At 38.3% G+C, this 19128-nt stretch overlaps 1 protein-coding gene across 4 annotated transcripts in view; it reads right to left on the bottom strand.

Annotated features, from left to right (window-relative positions):
- The window catches only part of WDR20 (WD repeat domain 20), an 88087-nt gene extending 70634 nt beyond the window's left edge, over positions 1-17453 (bottom strand). For 3 of the 4 annotated variants that reach the window (XR_005009899.1, XM_036750561.1, XM_036750563.1), the window contains exon 1: positions 17056-17319. Coding sequence is in view for 2 of the 4 variants with exons in the window: in XM_036750561.1 (XP_036606456.1) it covers positions 17056-17304 (249 nt within the window). In the remaining 2 variants the exon portion in view is untranslated. Of the gene's footprint in view, positions 1-17055; positions 17320-17433 lie in introns of those variants that run through there. The other variant, XM_036750562.1, reaches the window with a different exon arrangement.
- Positions 17454-19128: the final 1675 nt, after the last annotated feature.

Below are 19128 nucleotides of genomic sequence, written 5' to 3'. Positions count from 1 at the left end.
TGTTAATTTTGTGCTAACAAGTAGGAAAACTATGAGTTTTCTATCCATTCTGGCTTTTAAAAAAATTTGCCTATATTTAAATAAGACTTTCAATGAATACACAAATCCCCTCCCCCTTCCCCCCCACCATTGAAAACAATTAATAGTGTGTTGTACATCATTGAGAATACTGAACATAAAAAGAAAACCTAAATTAAAATTATGATGCATCTGCACCTGAGAGTGGGGGATTAGGAGCAGGTGAGAGATAGAAGAGTTATATACAGAGACAAACTAAGAAGAGAAAAAAAGGGTTTTTCAGATTGGAATGGCAAAGACTGAGAATGGACATAACCAAAATCCATAAAACTTTTCACAAACCTTAAATAAAATGAACCAAATCTAAAGATATTCTGACTGTACCCTTTTCAGCTTGCACAAAATAAGTTTAAGAGAAGTAAGAATAATTTCACAGCTCACTGACAAAAGAGGTAGTGGTGGTTGTTATTCAGTGGTTCAGTTGTGTCTCACTTTTTTGTGACCCCATATGGGGTTTTATTGGCAAAGATACTGGAGTGGTTTGCCATTCATTCCCTTCTCCAGTGGATTAAAGCAAACAGAGGTTAAGTGACTTGTCCAGGGTCTGGTGAGCTAGTGAGTGTTTGAGGCTGGATTTGAACTCTGGTCTAACTGACTCCAGGCCCAACAATCTATTGACTACCTAGCTGACTCCATAAGTTGGTATATCTAAGAAAAAAAAAACAGTTCTTTTTTTTTAAAAAAAAATTAATTTAGTTTTAGTTTACAACATTCAGTTCCTCAAGTTTTTGGGTTTCAAATTTTCTCCTCCTCCCTCTCTTCCCCCCTCCCCACCCAATCCAATAGGCTCTACATATACCTTCGCACTAAACATATTTTCACAATAGTCAAGTTGCAAAGAACTACAACCTCAAGAAAGAAGAAACAAAACATAAACAACAAAAGAGAGCAAATAGTTTGCTTCAATTTGCATTCAGATTCTGTAATTCTTTCTCTAGATGGAAAAAAACAGTTCTGAAAAGCACCTGGGTAAATTAATGAATGAAAGCTGAGTTTTGATACTAAAAGCAGGGAGAGACAACTTCTAAGATTGACATTAGGGAAGCAAAATAAAATTTTCTACTTGACGCTTCTGTTAAACACAGAACTAAATGGAAATGGATATGGCCCAGTGTGCCAATTCCTTTATGACCCTGCTGGTGACAATGATAGTGAGCAAAGGAATAACCAAGATGAAGTAAGCAAAATGGAGAGAGATCAAGGTACAGATGATCCACCACATAGATCAGGTATTCTGGACCTGAAGTCAGTGAGTTAAAAAAAATTTTTTTGAGCACTGTAATTTTTTTAAAAAATGGCTTCCATTGTAATTATGTATTTTATTTTCTGCATTTAAAAACACTATTCTGAGAAACGGTCCAAAAGCTTAATCACATTGCCAAAGGAATTTATAGCACAAAAATGGTCTAGATATATGCTTCTAGAATAAACAAAAATCTACAAATACTCCTTCAAAGTACGAAAGGCAAGACTTAGTTTGGAAAGAGTTGAGGCATCATTAAAATTTCAATTCTTCAATACTATACCGAACTTCTACATAAAAAATAAAACATACACTCCTCTATTTCATAATTAAGTACTCTTAATTATCTATCCTACTTTAGGTAAGGAAAGGCAGCACAGACTCCATAAGGCATTTACCAGAGAACACAAATTTCTTTCTTCTCTGAACAATAAAAAATACTGCCTTACAACTCACGCCACATTTAAACATACACTCAATCCAATTCAACAAACATTTATCAAACACCTGTGTGCAAGGCACTATTCTGGGTGCTAGGAACACAAAGACAAAAACAAAACAGACCCTACCTTCCTTCAAGGAGCATGTGCTGGCATGCGCATGCATGCCTACACACACAGACACAGACACACAGGCACACACACACTTTCTCTCTCACATTATTTAACTCTGTTTTAATTTTTTATTCTGAATTTGACAAATAAAGTGGGTATTTTCCATATGTAGTAGATGAGAAAAAAAGAACCATAGTAAAGAATCTCCAGTACGTAGTTTTTCTTTTTAAACACAGAATAATTTCAATATGTAAATTTCAAACCTGTCCTACTTCATGATTCTTACTGGTCTTCCTTCTGTTCTCCTTTGTACATTAAAAAAAAAAGATGCTTCAAATACCTTAATTTTTTTCTTTACTTTTTTGGGAGCTACATTATCCCCATCCCCCACCTTCTTTTCAAATTGGGGATAAAAAAGCAAACAAAAAAACCAAAGGTCTTGTGATAAACACAAATAGTACAGCAAAACAAATTCCCACAATAGCCATGTCCAAAAATGTGTATCGTATTCTGCATCTTCAGCCCATGACTTCTCTGTCAGGAGTGGGTAGCATGATTCATCATCAATCCTCTGGTTAGTTATTGCACTGATTAGAGCTAGAATGGAAGACAGATTAATGGAGGCAGTGGTCAGAAGCAAAAGCAGACTCTGACGGAGGGGACAGAGGGAAAAAAGTTAAGAAAGAGAATAGGATGGAGAGAAACATACAATTAGCAATCATTACTAGGAATGTGACTTGGATGAACTTATCTATTGAAGAGGATAGTAGGGTGGATTAGAAATCAGAATCTAACATATTGCTTATAAGAAACACACTTGAAACAGAAAGATACATACAGAATCAAAATAAGGGGCTGGAGCAAAATCTGTTTTGTTTCAGCTTAAGTAAAAGCAAAAATAAACCTAAAAAAGAGATAAACAAGGAAAATTACCTTTTGCTAAAAGGAACCACAGACAATTAATTACTATCAATACTGAACATATATAAAATCTGTGTATCTATATTATACATGCAGATATACAGATATATATATATGTATGTGTACACACACACACACACACACACACACACACACACACACACACACCATGGCAATCCAAACTCTTAGAGGAAAAGTTAAATGAGTTACAGGAAGAAAAAGACATTAAAATTGTAATAATGAGGCACCTCAATTTAATCCTCTCAGACTATACAGATCTAACCATAAGAAAAAAGTTAGGAAGATGAACAGAATTTTAGAAAAATTAAACATAATAGAGCTTTGGGGAATATTGAATAGGAGCCAAAAGAAGTATAGTTATTTTTCACCTGTGCATATCACCTTCACAAAAACTGACTGTAATATTACATTAAAAACTCACAAATAAATGTATAAAGGCAGGTAGATTGCTCAGTGGATAGACTGCTAGGCCTGGAGTCAGGAAGACCTGAGTTCAAATCGGGCCTCAGACATTTGCTAGCTGTGTGACCCTAGGCAAGTGACTTTATCTGTTTGCCTTAATCCACTGGAGAAGGGAATGGTAAACCACTCCAGTTTCTTTGCCAAGAAAACCTCATGCACAGCATTGGTGTGCTGTGATCCATGGAGTCACAAAGAGTCGAACATGACTGAACAACAGAAATACTAAATGCATCTTTTACTGACCATAATGCAATAAAAAATTATATCCAATAAAAAGCCTTTGAAGCATAGATTGGAAATTAGTTAGAAACTAAGTAACAATCCTAAAGAATGAGTGGAAGAATAAATTATAAAAACAACAATTTTGTTAGAGACAATGAGAACAATGAGACAACATGCCAAAGCAGTACTTAGCAGAGGAAATTGCTATCTCTAAATGCTTATATCAATAAAATAAATAGCAGATCAATAGATTGGGCATGCAACTAAAAAAAAACCTAGAAAACCAACAAATTAAAAACTCCCAATTAAACACCAAAACAGAAATTCTGAAAAATCAAAGGACACTAACAAAACTGAAAGTTAACAAACATTAACCTAATAAATAAAAGTAGGAGCAAGATTAAAAAAAAAAATCAATAAGCCACTGGCTAACTTGATTTTTAAAAAGAAAACTAAATTACCAGTACCATTAATGAAAAAGGTAAATTCACAATCAGTAAAGAATAAAAACAATTAGTAGGAGCTATTTTGCCCAACTATCTGACGATGAAACTGACAACCTAAATAAAATGGATAAATAGCTACAAAAATACAAACTGCCCAGATTAAGAGAACAGGAAATAGAATACCTAAATAACAGTGTTTAAAAAAACAATGAATTCCAATACTATATAAACTGTTTCAAAAACTAGGTAAAGAAGTACTACCAAATTCCTTCTGTAACAAAATATGGTCTTGATACCTAAAACCAGGGAGAGTCAAAACAGAGAGAGAAAGTGACAGATAAATCTTCCTAAATAATATTAATTTTAATAAATATTAAATAATTTATTTGAAATTTTTAAAATAAAACTAGCAAGGTGATCACAGCAATATGTCATAAAGATCAAACACTATGACCAGGCTAGAGTTATTCCAAGAATGCAGGGCTGGTCTGATATTGGGCAAACCGTAAGCATAACTGACCATATTAACATCAAAAATCATATGATTATTTCAATAGATGTATAAATATCACTCTTTCCTGTTTCCAGAAAGCATATAAATAAATGGAGCTTTCCTAGAAATGATAAGCAATATCTATCTAAAACCAAGAGCAAGCATTATCTTGTAATGGGGATAAGCTAGAAGTCTTTCTAGTAAGATCAGGGGTGAAGCAAGGATGCCCATTATCATTACTATTATTCAATACTGTACTAGAAATGCTAGTTATAGCAATATGAAAAAGAAATCAAAGGAATTAGAATAGGCAATGAGAGAACAAAACTCTGCAGACTGTATGACAGCATGCTTAGAGAATCCTAGAGAATCAACTAAAAAACTAGCTTAGAGTTAACAACTTCAGCATTTCTATATACTACCACAAAGTACAGCAGAAAGAGATAAAAAGAGAAAATTAAAATAACTAGAGACAGTATAAAATACTTGGGAGTACCAAGACACACACAGGGATTATATGAACACAATTACAAAACAGTCTTCATACAAATAAAGACATCTAAATCAAAGGGAAAATATTAATTATTCATGAGTAGGCTAGTATAACAAATAAATATAATATATAATAAAAATGACAGTACTACCTAAATCGATTTAGTGTTATGCCTACTAAAGAACTACTTTATAGAGCTAGAAAAAAATAATAAAATTTATGTGCAAGAATGAGAATATCAAAGGAATCAAAGGGGTAAAAAAGAGGCCCAGATAAGCTCATCATGGGCACATGATTTGGATATAAACAGTGACGTTATGAGACAATTAATATAACATGGAAGAAATTACCTGTCAGATCTATGGATAGGGGAAGAGTTTATGATCAAGCAAGAGAGAAGAAAAATGGACAATTCTGATTATCCAAAATTAAAAAGTTTTGCACAAACAAAATCAACATAGCTAATATCAGAAAAGGAAATGAGAAAAAATCTTTGCAGCAAATTTCTCTAAGATCTCATTTTTAAAACATAGAGAGAAATGAGTCAAATTTACCAGATTAATAGCTATTCTCCAACTGATAACTAGTCAAAAAATATGAGCAGGCAGTTTTCAGAGGAAAAAATCCAAGCTATCAACAGCCATATGAAAACACAATCTAAATCGCTATAATTAGAAAAATGTAAATTAAAACAACTCTGAGGTACCACCTTCATGTCCATCAGATTGGCTGAGTTCACAAAATAAAGGACAAATGTTGGTAGAGCTGAGGGAAAACAGTCTACACTAATGCACTACTGGTGGAACTGTGAACTAGTCCAACCTTTTCGAGAAGCAATTTGGAACTAAGCCCAAAAAGCTATTAAACTATGCATACCTTTACTGATACTAAGTCTGATATTATTCCAAAGAGTTCAAATAAGGAGGAAAAGGATACATACGTACAAAAATATTTATAGCAGCTCTCTTCGTGGTGGCAAAGAATGGGAAACTGAGGAGATGCCAATCAAATGGCAAATGTCTGAACAAATTATGGTATATTAATGTGATGAAATACTATAGTGAATCATGAAGAGGATGGTTTCTCAAAAACCTAGGAACACTCATATGGACAAAGCAGTGGGCAGAACCAAGAGAACAGTTTATACAGTAACAGCAATACTGTAAAGGAAATCAACTTTGAAAGACTTAGTAACTGATCAGCACAATGATCGACCACTACAAAGGATTCATGATAACATGTGCTATCCACCTCCAGATAGATAGCTAATGGCCTCAAAGTGTAGACTGAAGCATATTTTCTTCTTTCTTTTTTTGGACATGGCTAGTGCAGGAATTTGTTTTACATGATAATACATACTTGTAATGGATTTTGTTTTTCTTGCCTTCTCAAAGGGTGGGAATGGAGGAGAATATGAAACTAAAAATAAAATTTAAAAAACTACATCATTTTACTGTTTGAAAACCATAACCCCAAAACGAACCTATATATCATATTTCAAGAAATCTTAAAACTGCTCTTAGAACCAGAGGGAAGGTAGAAATTCCAAGAATCTACCAGTCACGTTCTCAAAGAACATCAACATTGTAGCCCAAATTCAGTACTTCCATATTAGAAGAAAAAAAATAAAGTAGCCAAAAAGAAAAACTTCAAGTTCTGAGGAGCCACAATCAAAATCATACATAATCTAGCATAATCCAACCGTCACTATAAAGGAGCTTAGAATAAGATATTCTAGAAAGTAAAAAATAGAAAGTAAGAAAAATCTATACTAACAAACAAGAGTAATTTGCCCAGCAAAACTGAGATTCTTTTTTTTTTTTGCAGGGGGGAAGGCAGGGCAATTAGGGTTAAGTGACTTGCCCAAGGTCACACAGCTAGTAAGTGTGTCAGGTGTCTGGGGCCGCATTTGAACTCAGGTCCTTCTGACTCCAGGGCTGGTGCTCTACTCACTGCGCCACCTAGCTGCCCCCTGAAATTCTAACAGGAAAAAAAATGGACTTTTTAAGATGAAAGACTTCCAAGCACTCCTGATGAAAAGACCAGAACTAAACAGAAACTTGGAAATACAAAGGATGTAAACGTGAACAAGCAATCATAAAGGGCTAAAAAAGACAAAAGGTTTACAATCTAAAATTGAGAGAAGACACATGTATCCCTTCAGAATTCTATCATCATGAGGGAAGGAGTCTAATTAGACAGAGGGTCTAGGGGTAGTTTTGTTACGTTTTGATGTCCTTAAAAGAAGAATGGAAAGGGAAGGGAAGAGCAGTACATGGAGGTCAAGGAGAGAGGAAGGGGAAGGTAGGGAAAAATTATCTCACATAATAAGTGTACAAAAGCAGAAACCTAGAACAAGCGAGAATGGGGGGAGGGCGGGCAGCAAACAACACTTGAACCTCACACTCTCATCTAAACTGGTCAAAGAAGGGAAGACCACATAGACACACAACTGGGTATAAAAATACATTTCACTGAACGGGAAAACAGAAAGGAGAAGGGAAAGGGAGGAATAAGAGAAAGGATAAATTAAAGGAAGGAAAACAAACTTAAGAAAAACAAACTCTTGTAGGGGAATGGAAAACAATGAGAAGGAAAGGTATCAGAGAATATGATGGATGGAAATACATGTTCAAAAATTATAACTGTGGATGTGAATGGGATGAACACACTCACAACAAAAGAGGAAAGTAGACTACAACAATATGCTGTTTATTAGAAAAACATCTGAAACAGAAGGATGAGCATAGAGTTAAAATAAGGTACTGGAGCAAAATCTACTATGCTTCAGCTAAAAATGAAAGACCAAGACAGAGATCGCTGGCTACCACCCACATTATAAGGAAGGGAGATGAAGACTGATCCAGAAAAGACTGAGAAAAAAGTCAGGAAGGTTGGAGTCAGTGTCCAGGAAGAAGAGGTGATCAATAGAAAGCTGCAGAAACGTTAAGGATTCTGAAGACAGAAAAGGCCATTGGATTTAACAGTTAAAGAGTTCACCAGTAACCTTCAAGACAGAACAGTTTTAGCTTAGTGTTTGAACAAGAAGCTAGACTGAAAGGGTTTGAGATGTGATTGAGTAGCGCAGTAAATGGAGCCATTAAGATAGTTTTCCATGAAGAGTAAAAGACAATAGCTTGAAGGTATGGCAGGGGCACTGAAGACTTTTTAAGAAAAAGGTAACCAAGTACATCTGTAGGTATGGAGAAAGAATCCGTAGATGGTGAGAGCTCCAGACAAGCTCTTAGAGGAAAAGGATAAGTCAAGGATAGACGATAAAGAATGGACTTGGCAAGACTTTCAAGAAAAAGAAGAAAGGATGAAGTAGGTGAGAAGAGGTAGTTCAAAACAGATGGCATCTATTTTCTTAGTAAAGTTCCTTAGGAAGGGGAAATACACGATGCAATGGAAAGACCACGGGATTTGGTATCAGAGAACTTGGGTTCAAATCCTAACTATGCCATTTACTACATGTATGATGGGGACAAGTCACTTGACATCTTTGGGTCTCAGTTTCCTCATCTGTAAAATGCAGAGACTGTCCTGACCTTCATTGGTAGAGGGAATTTCCTCATACAGAAGTTCCCTCATACAGAAGTTCCCTATACCAGTGAAATCAGATCCAGGCGCTATCCATAATGTTGTATAAAATATCCTAAGGAACATGAAAGAGTGTTTTTAAAGACTCTAGGCGATAGATGGTCATTTTTTAGTGATTCTTGCTTTGGGCGGGCACTTTAACTAGATAGTTTTTCAACTTTAAGACTCTATGACTTGTTAGTAGGTGTTTGAGGCACCTAAATGGGATGGTGGAAAGAGTACAGGACTTAAAGTCAGAAAAAACTTGAGTCTGAATTCTGCCTTAGACACACACTAGCTGTCTGGGCAAGTTACTTAGCCTTTCTCAGCCTTAGTTTCCTCATCTATAAAAGGGGGATTATAGAATACTTCACAGGGCTGCTTTAAGGATCAAATGTGATAATACGTAAAGTGCTTTGCAAACCTTCAAGTGCTTCCAAAGTTCTAACATTATACTAATCCACCATAAGAATAAGTTTATGATATACATGTCTCATATGTATCATAAACTTTCTTACTGCTCTTTTTATAAGACCTAAGCCCACTGTGTATCTCTTCAGTTATGATGGGTGTATGCTTTACGTGAAGAAGTGTGATTTTAGCTACTCACAATGAAAGCAGGTTCACATTTAGCCCCAAAGGGCAAATCTGGGGTCAGAAGGATAGTGAACGGACAACAGTTATAATACTCCCACAGTTGCTATTGCCCCCAGAATAGACCTAACTGCCTTATTTAGTTAGTAAGCTTCCTTTCATTGAAAATTTTCAAGCAGGGAAGACACGGTCATCTTACCTTTTAAGGATGCTTTTGAGAAATTCCTTCTTTGAGTGAAACTAGATAATCTATAAAGTCCCTCTAGGATTCTGCCATTCAAAGACAAGAGAAGGATCCTGTTGATAACTGTGAGTACTAGCAATGCCTTTCCTCTCTCCCACTCACTTTTTATGTAATATGTATGATTTTTTCCCTAATAAATTGTGAAATTCTTAATATTGGGTTGCAAAATAATAAGGGAATATCTCTACCCTGTTTTCTTTTCTTTTTTTACTTTATTAAATGCCCCATTACTTTTGATTCAAAGACTTTTTGTTTCAATATTAAGAAAAGTGTGATGCAGGATCACTGGATCATTTAAAGCAGGCTTAGAAAAAAAAAATTTTAAAGCTATCTTGGGTTCTTTAACCTGGGGTGGGTGGGTGTGAGAGTGAGAGAGAGAGAGAGATCCTAGGAATCTTAGTAGCTAGGAAGCAAATAAGCAAATGACGGAACTTTGCTAAATTTAGCAGCTAGTATCGTTGAGCACAGGGATGTAAAGACTATAATTCCACCTTAAATTTTATTGTTGTGAAATTAAATTGGGAAATTAGTGTTAATTCTTGTGTTTTGATCAAAACCTTAGGTAAGGGTCAGAACTTATTAGCAAATTAGCTAGTGATAGCTTCCTACTTTATCATTTTCATGAAAATGTAAAATTCCGATTGTTTGGAATGGAAAATAAGTGATGAAGGTATTGGGCTATTTTCTGTAGTTTATATTTCAATAAATTTAATAATGGGTACTTGGTATTTCTTGGGAAATACTTTCTCTTATTTTGTGCATTATTTGTTAGTACTGAGGGTATTATCACATTTGATCACAATTTCCTGTCCTATCTCTCCTCTCTCACTCCTCAACCTCTTCATCCTCATTAATCTCCACTTTTTCTCTCTCCCTACTCTTCACCCCTTTTCTGCCTCCCTTTCCTTTGTTCAGCCATGACCTTGTAGTTGACCAACCAGTTTAACTATGCATTGTCATCCACCTGTGACTGCCTTTTCAGTCAACAGTCAACAAATGTTTATTAAGCCCTTATATACCAGGCAGTGTGCTGGAGAGACATGAAGGAGACAACATGTGAACACCTATGTTCATTCGAGGTAACATACTGGGCAAATTTAGAGGTGATCTCAGAAGAAAGGTACTAGTGTTTTATAGAGGACCAGGAAAGGACTTTTGCAAGACTTGGATTTTTAGCTGAAATTTGAAGGAAGCTAAAGAATTAGATGAGAGGAGGAAAAACATTCCAGGCATGGGGGACAGCCATAGCAGAATATAGGAAGTGGGGTAAAGTGTAAGAAGACTGGAAAAGTTGGAAAGAGTTAGGTTATAAAGGGATATAAAAGGCCTTCCTTTTGTTCTTCCACCATCTCTTTCCTGACAATCCTCAACCCTGGATCATCCCCACTATTCACCTTTCTCATCCTTATTCCTAAAAAGAATAGAGGGAGTTCCAATGTTGGTATTGTGCAGATTTACATAATATGTGCTAGTTTTACCATCACACATTAAATGCACAAAATGGTCATTCAATGTTTGTTTTGTTCCAAGTATGCCACTGTTTGATTTACAAAGTTTATTAATACTTTTTCGAAAGCTTAAATTTTTTATCAGTAAACATGGATATATATTTTTTTTCTTTTTATTACTCTGATTTTGACAAGCATCAACCAACATGACCATTTCCCTATACAAAGAAGAACAGGAAAAAAGGCCGCCATGAATCCCGATTACAGACAGCTTGACAGGATTTTTGTATATTTTAAATTTAAATTTGTTGCTCCAACACTGTACTGCTTGTCTACATCCCTTTATCATGTTCCTTTTGCTTTCTTATTTTTAAAGTTTATGCCTTAATGAAGTATAGTGCAATGGTACAAAAAATCTAAGTATATTTAAGAAACCTATTTAATTCACAAATCTCACATATCTAATACTTAGAGATAAAAATTAAGCTATGGAAATTTTCCCAAATCTAGTATTTGCAAAGGTGTGCTGTTAGCCATTCATTTGAACATTAATCTGGTAGGCAATATAGTATGATAGGAAATAGTATATAAAATTGGTCTGAGACATGCTACTTGATTTACTTTTTGTGAAATTCTATTATTTCATTTTCTCTCATTCTACAACTTTCAAGTTCAAGCTCAATTTGCTCTCTGTTAATACTACAAAATGTAAGCCAATGAGACAAGTTATTATATATAACTGTTAAATTGTTTTAGGTACTGATCCAGTATCGTGTTCAGTCTTAGTAGATACTTTTTTTTAAGTGGTTTAACACAAATGAACATCAAAAAGCAGAAGTGCTGAGTACGATTTTAAAAAAATTTAAAATATAGCTAATAAAAGAAAATATCTTTAATCAAAGTGTTTAATGTAATACTTATTCTGAAATAAGAAGCTACTTTACAGCTCAATTCAGCACACTGAGAAAAGATGCAAGACCCTATCATTTGCTACAGTCTCTAGTTCCAGGGACCTATTTCCAATAAATATGCTTAGCTTTTGGCCTAAACAAAACAATTTGGGGAATTCTCAATTTTGTTTTCAGTTATACCTTTCATTAAACTTGCTTCTATCTTGCTACTTTTGAGTTTGAAATAACTCATTTTATTGTCAGTTTTAATGTAAATACTTAATGTAAATTTAACTTACAGAGAAAAAAAAATCCTTATAAAAGTCACATGTATTTAAAATTAGTGACTGATTTTACCAATCAACAAGCATTTATTAAATGTGTACTATGTGATAGGTACTCTAGGACACAAGTGAGAGATTCCCTGCTAAACAGGAAGATATATAAAGATATACAGAATAAATACAAAATAAATACAAGTCAGTTGTGGGAATGCAGACACAAGCAGATGTGGATGGATGAATGGATGAAGAAAGGCTTTATGTAGATGGTGATGCTTGGCCTGAAGGAAATGAGGGATTCCAAAAGGTCAATGTGAAGAAGGAGTGAATTTTATGCATGGGGGACAGTCAGTGCAACATCAAGAAGATGGAAGATATATGAATACAGCAAGGAGGCCAATACGGCTGGAGTGAAGACTGTGGGAAGGTGAGTAAAATGTAAGAAGGTTGGAAAAGTAGGAAGGAGTCATGTTGTGCAGAGCTTTAACAACCAAACAGTGAAGTTTACACATCTAAGAGGTAAATAAGAGTCCCTATAGTTTATTTGAATAGGAAAGAGCAGCATGGTCAAGACCTACTCATTAGGAAAATCACTCTAGAGGTTATAGGTGAAGGATGAATTGGAAGAGGGAGAAGCTTCAGGCAGGGAGACCAAATAAGATGGTATTGAAGCAACGGAAGCTAGAAGTGATGAAGCCCTGGATTAGTGTAATGGTTGTATGAATGGAGAACAGGAGAAACAGGAGATGTTGTAGTGACAGAAATGACAAGATTTGGCAAGTGGTTGGGTGTCAAAGTCAAAATGGGTGTCAAAGATGAGTGGAGTCAAGGATGACTCCAAAGTTGTAAGTCTGGGTGATAGAAACAGTGGTACTCTCAACAGTAACAGGAAGGTTCAGAAGAGGGAGAGATTTAGGGGCAAAGATGGTGAGTCCTGTTTTGAACACCTTCAGTTTGAGATACCTGCAAGATAAACAGTTGGAGATGCACAACTGGAGCTCAGGAGACAGACTAGGGCTGGATATACACCTCTGGGAGTCATCTGCATTGAGATAATAATTGAATCCATGGGTGTAAATAAGGTTGTCTAAAGACTGTAGAGATAAAAGAGGTCCTAGGAAAGAGCCTTTGGAAAACATCCAGAGTTAGTGTGCACGAAATGGACGATAGACCAGGGAAGGAAGGCTAAGAAGGCAGGACCACACAACTAGGAGAACTAGGAAAAAGTAGTGTCATGAAAATTCAGCGTACCTTCAGCACCTAGCACAGTATCTAGAACATAGAAGGTGGTTAATAAATATTTGCTGATCAACTGAAAGGAGAGAGTATTCAGAAGGAGATGGAAGTCAACAGTATCAAATGCTGTGGAGAGGTCAAGAAGGATGAGGAGAAGAAGCGATTAAATTTAGTTACTAAGAGATCTTTGGTAATTTCAAAGACCAGTTTTAATTGGGTAATGAAGTCAGAAACCAAACTGAAAAGGGTTTAGGAGAGGAGAGTAAGTGGAAGTACCAAATGGCATTTTCAAAAAATGTGGCTGAGAAAAAGAAGAGAGATGTAGGACAACAGCTAGTAGGAATGGCTGGATTTAGTGGAAGTTTCCTAAGGATGGAGAAACCCTGGGCATGTTTGTGGGCAGCAAGGAACCACTAAGTAGGAAGAGATTGAGGAATTCCTATTCTAGACCTGTAAAATAAGAGCCTGACCAATCCCTTCTCATCATGAAAAAGATACCCTGAATTCAGCTGTGTTTTAATATTTCATTCAATTACTAACACAAGGTTTGACTTGATTTAAACATAAAGTTTTATTTGGTCAGTTAATCACAAAAATGCGCCAAAGTAATTCCTTACATCATATCCCAGTTTCTTATCCACAAGAGCGACAATGTATCACCACCAAGATCTTCATAAAGTATTATTTACATTAGTCAATGTTTTAAGTGTTCTAAAAAAACACTCCATGTTCTACAAATTTGTCTCAATTTGTTGAAATAATCTATCAAAACTGAAAATTGCAGACCTGAATAGATTCCTTACATGAGGGATAATTGTCCAAATAATTCACACCATCAAAATTAGATTTTAAAACCATTATTAGTACTTAACAGTAAAATAATGAAATTTCAATTTTCTAGTTTTTAAAGATATTCTTCAAGGTATTTCAAATTTTTAAAAAACTGATTTAAAAAAAACTACTACTAGAATGAGAAGCAGATTGACACAGATAGAAGAAAGAGTAGTGTAATGGCAAGTATGCTAAATTTGGAGTCAGGAGGCTGGGATTCAAATCTCGCCTTAGATATTTACCAGCTATCTATTGCCAGGGACAAATCACTATAGTTCAGAACTTGTAACCCCATCTGTAAAATAGGTATGTTATTTATACTTCATAACTCACAGGGTTGTTCTGAGGAAAGCACCTTGCAAACTTTGGGGAAAAAAAAGGACTACATAGGTTCATTCCATTGGTTATCATTCTTCTTTACGACATGACTAATGTGAAAATATGTTTAATAGGAATGTATATGTACAGCCTATATCACATTGCACGCCGTCTTGGGGAGGGGGGCAGGGAGGAAGGGAGAGAAAATTTAACACTCAAAAAAACTTTGGAACTGAATGTTGTAAACTAAAAATTAATTTAAAAAAATTTTTAAAGGACTACATAAATATGAATAATTAGAAACATGAAATAAGCTGCAAATTCAGACAATAAAAAGAGAAATCTAAGTATTTTATGGTGGACAAAAGAGAGATGACGTGTCCCACATTATAGGTATCCAAAGGAAGCTAAACATTAAAAGGAAATATTGTAAGTTAGCATCAAAGTATAAATACGATTATGTAGGCAAGGGAGGGATTTGGGGAAAGGAATAAGCATTTACATACGGCTTACATGTCAGGCATGGAGCTAAGTGTTTTATATATTAATTTATTTTTTAGCCAAGTATCTCATTCGATCCTCACAATCTCTGAAAGATAAGTGCTATCATCAACTCCATTTTTACAGTTCAGGAAACTGAGGCAAATTTAACTGAAGTTAATTGACTCTTCCAGGATCACACAGCTACTGAACATCTGAGGCCCTGTTTAAACTCTGATCTTCCTATTTACTGTGCCACCACTGGCTTCTATTTTTTGTAAATGCAACTCCTCATTTAGAAGAACTTTTCAGTGCAGTTTTGCAAATCTCTCTTCACTTTAGAATTACCATTTGTACGAAAGGTTATCTCCCTTAATAAGAATTTCCACTGCAAAGATAATTCTTGGACATGGACTCTGCTTTATGATGTAAACCAGGATTGACCAGATCAAGTTCCCTATGAGAAAGCTTCAAAAAGAAAACTTGTGGAGTAAAAAAAGTAACAAAATAACACAGTAACAAGCCGGTTCAATGGGTTATCAGTTTAGGTTAAAGTTAAGGTTGGGTTGTTTTTTTTTTTGTGTGTGTGTTTGGTGTTTAAAAATACATTTTAGCAATTAAAACTTTGAAACTAATTACACCGGAAAACTGACCCTTAAGAGTACTAGTATCAAAATCAAGATGGCAGTTTCCTGTTTGACCATTATTCTTTATATTTGTAACTGTCTTCCATTTATTGTCTCTGAAGACTTCACAGTATTTCACACTTACTAATTCATTATTTACAACACATTCACACAATCTTTTTTAAGGTAGAGGAATTATGAGTGAACCAACTCGGAAAAGGTCACCCAACAAGTCAGTGATAAAGCTAGGAACAGGACCGAGGTTACGTTTTCTTACTTCCCAACTTTAAAAGGAAAAGAAAAATTAAGTGGCTTCTTTTCAATATTTTCCACCACATTCTGACCACAATCAGAAACACTAGCAAAAACATTTCAAATAACTGCTTTAGAAACAAGCTCAGCGTACCCACTACATGATCCTGCAGTACTGAAATGAAAATACTGTACTTGTACATAATGCATTTATTCGCAGAAAATTTGTATTCTTTCTTAATCATTATGTGCATATTTCAAGATACTAATAAAAACTAGCATCTATTATGTTTGCCTGTTCATAATCTCGCACAGATTATATGTAGAGAATCCACTATTTTCTCTCTGCTAATAGTAAATTCAAAGTTCTATTTCAAAACGTCAACAAGTATATACCAACATAAATGAAAGCTCTAGTAAGTTTTTTTTTAAGGGAGAACATGCTTGAGGACGATTGCATGGTCGAAAGAACTACTGTTGTTTCCTATGAAAAGGAGAAAACCAAGTGAAGTAGTTTTTTAGACCTTCACGATTGAGGTCTAACTTCTCTGACAAGATGAGTTCGAATACTCTCACACCGAACCCGTATCACCAGTCAAAATAATGGAAAAGTAAGATGAACGTCCCTCAGTTAAAAACTCAGCCTACCCACCTACTAGAAACAGGCAAGACACAATGTTTCACGATCTCTCCCAGGAAACATTCACTGCCGTGCCTTCTATCGCAGGAGACGGAGACAGCTGCCCTCCCTGGAGCGCTCGGAGATGCAAAGCGTTAACAGCCGAGCCACGGACCGACTCCTAGGAAGTGCGGCAGCAGGTGGATCGGCCCCCTCGCCGAACCCCCACCCGCGTCCAGGCAGCTCCTTCGGACTTCAGGCAAAACCCTGCAGCTCCTCAGCGCGGGTCCCACCTGACTTCCACCCTCCCCCAACCACCCCTCGTCCCCGTGCCCCTTTCCCAGGGACTCCGCAGGCCCGGCTCCACGCTTGTCACCCAACCTGACAGACCCGGGGCGGAGGAGGGTGGGGTGACGAGAGGCAGCCACCTGGGGGTGGGGGGGTGGCCTCCCCCGACCGGTCGCCGGCTTCCTCTCCCCGAGTCGGACCCCCAGACCCCCTCCCCACGCTACACGCCCCCTCTCTCTCCCTCCTTCCCCCAGCTCCGGCGCTGAGGTGAGAACTCTCAAGTGGAGTTACCGGCCCACTCCGAAGTGAAGCGGCCGCCGCCTCCTCCCCGGCTCGGGTCACGTCACCCGGTCCCGTCCCGTTCCCAGCCGCCCGTGCCGACGCCGCTGCCCCCGTCCCCACCCCCGGTGGGCCCCGGCGCCGCCCGGGTCGGTACCTTGCGGACCCCCTTGTAGATGTAGAAGTACAGCTCCCGGCCCACATTGAAGCAGAGGCGGTCGCCGTTGCCAGACTGGTCGTTAAGGTTGACGAAGGAGACGCGCACGGGGTTGGACCCCTGCGAGTTGAAGGGCACCCGGTTGGGCCGACTGTATTCCGAATGCGGCAGCAGCTTGTAAAGACCTTCCCGGGTGGTGAACTGGGTCTTAATCTCGTTCATCTCCTTCCCTCCTCCCTCCGTCGCCATCTTGGAAAGCAGCGTTCATCCTGCCCCGAGTGCCCGGATCACACCCACTGCGCAGGCGCCGTCCCTAGCTTTCCCAGAGGCCGCCCCCTCCCCTTCCCCCCTCCTCTCTCACCCCGCCTTCCTTCTCACCCTTCCACTCCGGTCTCTCCCAGCAGAGTGCGGCGGCCACGGGAAGGAGGGAGGGCTTGTTTATAGCGTGTTTGCGCAGGCGCGATCCCCTCCGGGGCTCCGCTAGGTATCTACCGGCAGTCCGGGGCTCAGTCGCGGACTCTGGCCTCTGCGTCTGGGTCCGCTAGGGCCGTTGCGACCCCCGCCGGCTAGGTGAGGGGCCCAGGGGGTCCGAGTCCTCCGTCGTAGGCCGTCCCAGGGTATGGGAACCGCCGCGGTCACCTCAGCACGAGCCAGGCCGGGGGGCGGGAGGGGAAGAAGGGGGAAGGGAGGCGGGGTCCCGTGCCGGCGAGGACGGAAGCCGTGAGGGGGCAGGAGCGAGGAAGGCCGCCTGAGCCCGGCCCTTGACTGTCCAGGAAGGGACCCCGGAGCCCTTGGGGGCTCCTTGGTTGCCCGCGTCTAGAGGGGCGAGCGCCCTGGCTTTGGAGTCGAGAGCCCCGGGGTGCAGCTCCCGGGCTACGTAGTACTTGGGTGACCTTGACCACCCAGTCCCTTGTCAGTCTGGGTCCGGTGAGACGCTCTGGAAGGGAAGACACCTGTGACGCCCCTTGGTCCCACGCCCTTCGCTTAATTCCAAGCCTTTAAAACGCTTTTTCCCCTTTGGACCGGACTTGCTCTGATTTTATAGCTGTAAGGAATTCCTGGTGAGGGAACTCCCTCCACCTCTATGCGAATCTGCCGCTGTTGTGTAATTTATTAAGTAGTTACTTACCTGTGGCCCTGGCCAGGGTCCCACAGCTAGTAGGGGTCCGAGAGGGACTTCAGCCCAGACCTTTTTTTTTACCTTGTTTCATTTCTTCCTTTTCTTTATGCCTGGCATATAGAAGGCGCTTAATAAATGCTTGTCGCTTGGTACTTCCCATTCAACCTATAGATTCCATTAATAGAAGTGTCTGATAATAATGGCCGGCATTTATGTCGATCTGTAAGGTTTGCAAAATGGTTTACATATATTATCCAATTTTATCCTCACCACCCTGGGAGGTAGATGCCGTCGTTATCCCATTTTAATGATGAGGAAACTGAAGCAGACAGAGATTGTGACCTGCTTAAGGTCACGCAACTAGTAAGTGTTTGAGTCAGGATTTGGACTGAAGTTTTCCTCACTCCAGAGCCATTGCACCATCTAGTTTCCTCAAGTCTCCCCCTAGAACAGGGGATTTGGTGGGATAGTTCCCTTTGGCAGCCTGATGACACTGCAGGACCCCTTCTCAGAATTTTTTTAGTGCATAAAATACATAAGATGATAAAGGAAGCCAATTATATTCAAATACAGTTATCAAAGCAGTTTTTTAAAAGAAGAAAAATGGGATTGGGCCCCAAGGTAAGAATCTGTGGAAAGAGGGAAATGACAGTTCTGTCATCCCTTGGTCAGATGCCTGGAATATGGTGTTTGTAAACTGTGGTAAGTGTGTGGACACTACATTTGAGGAAAAGACATTGAAAAGCCAGCCTTAAAAAAAAAAGAAAAGAAAAAGAAAAGCCAGTTCTTGTCTTGAAATGGCTTAAGTAAAATGGGAAGGGAACTGGAAATTATGTCAGAGGAGGAGGAGTTGGGCCAATTAAGGATATGTAGACTGAAGATAATTTATTGGCCATGATAGATGGCTGTCTTCAGTTATCTAAAGGGGAAGAGCTGGCATTTGGGAAGTTACT

This window comes from Trichosurus vulpecula, chromosome 3, assembly GCF_011100635.1.
Source record: "Trichosurus vulpecula isolate mTriVul1 chromosome 3, mTriVul1.pri, whole genome shotgun sequence".
Lineage (NCBI taxonomy): Eukaryota > Metazoa > Chordata > Mammalia > Diprotodontia > Phalangeridae > Trichosurus > Trichosurus vulpecula.
This window is presented reverse-complemented; position numbering and strand designations above follow the sequence as displayed.